This window comes from Hippichthys cyanospilos, chromosome 10, assembly GCF_059441005.1.
Source record: "Hippichthys cyanospilos isolate Australia breed blue-spotted pipefish chromosome 10, RoL_Hcya_1.0, whole genome shotgun sequence".
Classification (NCBI taxonomy): domain Eukaryota; kingdom Metazoa; phylum Chordata; class Actinopteri; order Syngnathiformes; family Syngnathidae; genus Hippichthys; species Hippichthys cyanospilos.
Genome location: NC_142378.1, coordinates 5,585,967 through 5,592,500, shown reverse-complemented (window position 1 = coordinate 5,592,500; position 6,534 = coordinate 5,585,967). Strand labels below are relative to the sequence as shown.

The 6,534-nt window shown below is 44.0% G+C and overlaps 1 protein-coding gene across 5 annotated transcripts in view; it reads left to right on the top strand.

Annotated features, from left to right (window-relative positions):
• The window catches only part of evi5b (ecotropic viral integration site 5b), a 24,255-nt gene extending 17,721 nt beyond the window's left edge, over nucleotides 1-6,534 (top strand). For all 5 annotated transcript variants that reach the window (XM_088425362.1, XM_088425360.1, XM_088425359.1 and 2 more), the window contains 7 exons: nucleotides 203-334; nucleotides 748-888; nucleotides 1,029-1,187; nucleotides 1,628-1,774; nucleotides 1,842-1,937; nucleotides 3,935-4,030; nucleotides 5,013-6,534. In XM_088425362.1, coding sequence (XP_088281488.1) covers nucleotides 203-334; nucleotides 748-888; nucleotides 1,029-1,187; nucleotides 1,628-1,774; nucleotides 1,842-1,937; nucleotides 3,935-4,030; nucleotides 5,013-5,288 — 1,047 coding nt within the window. In that variant the 3' untranslated portion in view covers nucleotides 5,289-6,534. The remainder of the gene's footprint in view (nucleotides 1-202; nucleotides 335-747; nucleotides 889-1,028; nucleotides 1,188-1,627; nucleotides 1,775-1,841; nucleotides 1,938-3,934; nucleotides 4,031-5,012) is intronic.

Sequence of the window (6,534 nt, the reverse complement as noted above, 5' to 3'; positions counted from 1 at the left end):
GTGTGTGTGTGTGTGTGTGTGTGTGTGTACACATATGTAGATACATTTTTTACATGATTTTACATGATACAAGCCAACTCAGGCGCTGTGATCACTTGGAACTGTTTTAATAAATATTTTTTGTCATACAGAGGAGAAGAGGTCTGATGTGATCGCGCACTATTTATGCTTTGCGTCCGGTGTGTTGTTGTGTGATCGACAGAAGGGAGCGCTGCGCTGCTCGGAGGAGGCGGTGCTGCAGCTGGAGCGAGAGTTGGTGCAGGCCCGGCTAAAGGAGGCCGAGTCTCAGTGCGCCCTCAAGGAGATGCAGGACAAGATCCTGGACATGGAGAAGGTGACAAATGGACACAATGGGACAAAAATGCACCACACTTGCAATACTGCTACAAAGAATACATCAAAAGACATCATTAATAATGACTTATTATCGGTACCGATATTTGGCATTTTGACAAAGAGCGGTATTGGCCTTTTAAATAAAAATATAAGAATTTTCAGTTACCTTTGATTTTTTTTCTTAAAGCTTGATACCAATATGAGTCCTCAACTTTGAAGAGGTCACCGGTACCGATAATACTTAGGGTTTTTCACTCCCACTTTAATTAATGGCACATTGATATCTGCTCCAAATATGTATGTCTACTAATAATACTAATGCTAAGAACTAATAATAATAAGTGTAAAATGAAGAATCATTTCTATTTTAATGTGCCTAACTGAAATGCCCCTTTTTTGCGGTGGCGTTAGCGCAACACGTCGCTACCGGACGACACCAACGTGGCTCGACTGCAAGAGGAGCTGATGGCCGTGACGGTGAGGGAGGCCGAGGCGCTGGCGGGCCTCAAGGAGCTGCGGCAGCAAGTCCGAGACCTGGAGGACCACTGGCAGGTGCTGACCAAGTGCTTCTCAAGCCGTTTAGCGGGATTTGGGCCATCGTTAGTCACGGCGCCTAGCAAAGTTTCACATTCAGAACGGACAATATCCACAGCGGGCACTTGAGGGTCTTTCGTGTGCCCCCCCCCCTGCAGCGCCATCTGGCGAGAACGTCCGGGCGCTGGCGGGAGAGTCCCAAGAAGAACACGCTGAGCGAGCTGCAGGACGAGCTGATGAGCGTGCGGCTGCGCGAGGCCGAGGCGCAGGCCGAAATGCGGGAGAGTCGGCAGAGGATGCTGGAGCTGGAGACCCAGGTTAGCACTCCCCAACCCCCAAAAAAATATATACAGTATGTTGGATGGGTACCTTTTTTAGAAATAAAGTTTTCCTGGTTACAGTTATTTTGCAGCTTCATTTTCTATTCTGCCAATCTATTTTAGGTGTAATTCCATTCTTGACCACTAGATGGTGGCACAGCCCGCCATACTTTTGGTGTCAAAATGAATATCATCCTCCGTAATCCTTCTTTTTACATCTACAGGACAGGCATTGCAGTACACAACGTTTTTGTTTTTTCCATTTCCCTTGCTCTCAAAATTAATCAACAAGTAATTGTTTATAAAATTGATCCACTGCTAATGTATAATCTATTGTTAAAATCAAAACTGACCAAATCTCCCGATTATCTTTTGACAACGTAAAATACTATCCGTTTTCATAATCGATGCGGTTTTATTTTTGTTGAACATTCCAGAATCAGATTCACGGCAACCAGCTGCGGCGAGCGGAGCAGGAAGCCCGAAACCTTCAGGATCGCGTTCAGACGTTGACCGCTCAGAACAAAGATCTTCACTCGCAGCTCCAGGACATCAAACGGCGACAAGCCGAGATGGAATGCAAGGTACCCCATGGACCCTGACTGACTTCATCTTCGGATAGTTGATTTTTTATTTTTTTTCCCCCCCTAGAGCAAAGAGGAGGTGATGGCGGTGAGGCTGCGGGAGGCTGACAACATGGCCGCCATGGCCGAGCTGCAGCAGCAGATCTCCGAGTTGGAGATTCAGGTAACGTCCGTTTCCAGTTCAGAACTTGAAACAAAATGAATCCTTGATGACTGAAAAGCTCGATTAAACGACATGTACGCAGTCATCAAGCCACGTTACGTAAACAACTGAATTATTCACAACTAAAGTTATAGCTAAGCTAGCTAGCCACCTTCTACTGTGTCATCAATTATTCTAGTCAATTTTCCAGCCTAAACAAAACAAAGTTGTGTTATACATAGTGAATGTTGTTAGGTAAAGCTTGGAATCAAAGTGTTGAAGTCCAGTCCTTGAGGGCCGGTATCCTGCATGCTTTCTGACCTTCTCTCTCAGCTACATCTGATTCAAACAATTAGGATCATTTTCCGTCCCCTGAAGAGCTTACTAATAAGCTAATCATTTGAGTCTGGTGTGTTGAGGAGAGAAAACCAGAAAAAAATGAGGATACCGGCCCTCCAGGACTGGAGTTTCACACCTATGCTATACACTGTAAAAAAATGTTTTTTGCAGTAAAATACCGGCAACTTGGTTGCCAGAAAAGTGCCATTCAATTATTAAACACATTTTCTACATTTACGGTAAAAATTGTATTTATACTGTAAAAAAATACAAATAAATGTATAAAATAAAATACTAATAATCATTTTGTAATTTAGTACTATTCAATGTGTGTTAATTCTTTTAATTAGTTGGTAATCTGTGTTTTTATCCCTGCCAAAAATCCTCCATCACATTAAAAAAATCCATACATAAAAACACTCGGAAGGATAAATAATATGAGGTAAAATTCCAGCAGGTGGTGCCAAAGTAAAATGTTTATTTTTTTTTTAACCTAGTGATTTTCAAACCCTCGCGTAATCTGTCAGTTGTTTGGAACTGAATCGTTATCAGTCCGGGAGTCTGTGGGGGCCCAACAGGAAGTGGTTTCGCTCACAAGTCTAACTTTATTTTGGAAGCTCCTTAGCGGTGCATTGGCAGCCAAATGATTCAGTTTTTTTTTGTTTTTTTTTAACCATTCCCGAGACGTTAAACGGCTGCCACCTGTTTAGCATCGCAGCTGAGCTCCAGGAAACTCAAAAACATCAGCGGCCTTGTTTTTGAACCTGCTTTCGGGGGTCTATTGGGACCCCTCAGCGATGCAGGAAGTTGTTGCTGTTTTTATACGCGGGCGGGGAGGATGTCACCCCCGCTCCCTCTCCCACCTAATCGACCTTGTGACCTCGACTTGAAATCAATGATGTTAATTTGGATACTTACCCACTGTTAGCTAGCTAGCAAAGCCATGAGCACTATGTACATGTCTTTTTTTTTTTTTTAATAATTGCTTATGTCAAATGATTCTGCTAGCTGTCTCCAGTTAGCTGCTCACTAGCTCGCTCTATGTATGTATTAGATTAAAAAAAAACACTTGATTAATTTATTTAACGTTTGGATACATACATACTGTTGGCGTAAGCTAGCTTGCAGCTAACTGCAGTCAGCTAGCAGAATCATTTGACATTAACTGTGAACAAATTAGATTTTTTTCAAAGCTTGATCAATTTATTTAATGTGAGGATACACACTCACTGTTAGCGTAAGCTAGCTAGTAGCTAACTGTAGTCGGCTAGCAGAATCATTTGACATGAGCACTGTGAACATAGTGGATTGTTTATAATGCTTGATCAATTCATTTAATGTGAGGATACATACACACTGTTAGCGTAAGCTAGCTAGTAGCTAACTGTAGTCGGTTAGCAGAATCATTTGACATGAGCACTGTGAACATAGTGGATTATTTATAAAGCTTGATCAATTATTTCACGTGAAACGGATGCATACACACTGTTAGCATAGCTAGCTTTAGCCAGCTAGCAAAATCATTCGGCATATTAGACTTTTTTTTTAAGTTTCCTCAGGTTATTGAATGTGAAAGGGACATATACACGCTGTTAGCATAAGCCAGCTAGCTGAATCATTTGCCATTAGCACTGTATGTATATATTAGAGCTAACGAGTTGTTGTTTTTGCGGGTGAAGAAAGAAGAAGGGAAGGTGCAGGGCCAGCTGAACCACAGCGACTCCAAGCAATACATCACAGACCTCAAAGATCAGATTCGCGAGCTCAAACATGAGGTAACCACCCAGCTTTTCACACCTTTTTTTTCCCCTCCTTCTACACCTTTTTCTTCTCGCCTTTTCGTCCCCGCTCTGAGATTTGTTTCCTGGTTTGCTTTGACTGCGATGCCAGCAGATAGTCAAAAGTGTCAACTACACCCAAAGCGCTTCCTGTGTTGCCACGACAACACGGCCAAAGCAGAGGGGGATGCTAAGCTAACGTTAGCGTCCATTCGCTTAGTTTCTGTCCGATTGTTTAGCGCAGCCGGACGTGAACGCTGTTTTAGTGTTGTCGCGTTTTTAAGATTACAAATTTTAAGTTGACATTTGTACTTTTTATTATATTTTCTATAATTGTGCTCTGTACTGATACCAGCTATGAGTTTGGATGCCAATACCAGTTTTTTTATTTCAAAGTATCGATTGCCTAAATTTTATAGTACCAGGTGGCTCGCTATTTGGTGACTACTCAAAAGTTGAGTACATGCACTGTCTGAAAAAAAGTAGTTTTGAGTACTATAAATGTTTGACGTTTAAAACCATCATTGGCAGTGAATTAATGTTCTAGTGGTATCGCTACTTAGTATCGGAGACTTCTGAAAATGTTGAGTACATGCACTAGTATCCATCTGGGGAAAAAAAAGTGGTATCGAACACTATACATGTTTGAGTTTAAAACCAATAATGGCAGTGAATTAATCTACTAGTGATATCGCTAATTGACAACTCAAAGGTTGAGTACATGTACTGGCTTGTGGTATCGCTACTTGGTATCGGAGACTACACAAAAGTTGAGTACATGTACTGGTATCTGTCTGAATAAAAGTGGTAATGGCAGTGAATGAATGTTCTTGTGGTATCGCTACTTGGTATCGGAGACTACTGAAGAGTTAAGTACATCAACAAAAACAAATCCTACAAATGTTTGATGTTTAAAACTGTCAATGGCATGAATGATTTTTTTTTTTTTAATGACATTGCAATTGTCCCCCGCGCACAGATCTCCTGCTTGAAGGGCCAGCGCGGCGCGGACGGCGTCCACATAGTCAACCACTCGGCGCGGCAGCGCGACGAGGACGAGGACTCGTGCAACTCCTGGGAAGGGGACGGGGACGGGGACGGCGGCAAGCGCCAGGGCGGGGACGGCGGCCGCATCCTGCTCCATCCCAAACTGGGCGCCAGCGACAGCGAGGACGAGGACGAGGACGGCCAATCCTTGAGGCTGTCGGTGCCGAGCGCCGCCAACGGGGGGAATCGCAAGTCCACCACCGTGTGACGCATCACCACTTTTATTCCGAATCGCTGGGATTTTATACAAACTTTATTTTATAAAGCCACAACTCTACGATTTGCGCGTCCGTTTTTTTTGCTTGTTTTCTTTTTTTTTTTCCCGCCCTGACACGAAAGACATTTTTTTACACACCTACTTGGAGACAAGCCATCTTGAACCGAACTGGACCTCGGGGGGCCCCGGTACCTGGACTCAAAGGGACGGTTGCCACGGTAACGCATATCGCACAAGGGAAGAGGACGCTATTTTTTTGTTGTCGTGTTGATTTAATAACGCTCGGTCGTGCTACCAAAGTTACTCTTTTGTTCACTCCATTTCACACACCCGGACCCGGACCCGGACCCAGAACCGCACCTTGACGTTGGACTCGACTGAACCGGACCTTGGCTTTGACTTCAACTTGAACCCGGACTTGGACTTGGACTTTGACGGGGATACGGAACCGCGCCTTGACTTTAAGATGGACCTTGCTATGGATCTGGATTAGATCAGGATCTACTGTAGACCTGAATCTGGACTTGTAACTGCCGGCGGACCTGGTTCTGGACTTGTTCTTTTACCTGGAGCTGGATCTGGGCTTGTTCTTGTCCAAGATTCAGATATGGTCTTGGGATTATAACCCAGAGCAGGACTTGGACTTGGACCTGGATCTGGGCTTACACTTGTCCCAAGGCTCTGATCTGATCTTGGATCACAACCTAGAGCGGGACTTGTACTTGGATCTGGGCTTGTATCAGGACAGTGATCTGCTCTTGGATCACAACCTACAGTGGGACTTTCGACTCAGACCTGGGCCTGGAATTGAGCTTGTTTCCATTACCTGCACTTGGATCTGGGGTTGTACTTGGACCGGGACTTTTGTCTAGTCTTGGATCATAGCCTTTAGCGGGACTTGGGAGTTAGACCTGGACCTGGATTTGAGCTGGTTTAGGTTACCTGCACTTGTACATCAGAATACAGCATGACTTTGGACTTGGACTTGGACCTGAACCTGGATTTGAGCTTGTATTTTGACCTGGACTGGGATCTCAAAATAGCCCTGTACTTGGACTCGGTCCTGATGTGGTTCATGTGTTTTTATCAATTCACACTAGGCGTCAGTGATGACACCACACTTTGTGTGTTTGCTGTTTGGACAGCATTCTTTTTTTTTTAAGCACTTTGGGAGTCTGCAGTCCATCACGCACAGCAGAGGCCAGGACTTGACAATAAAACTTTTGCTCAACTTTTA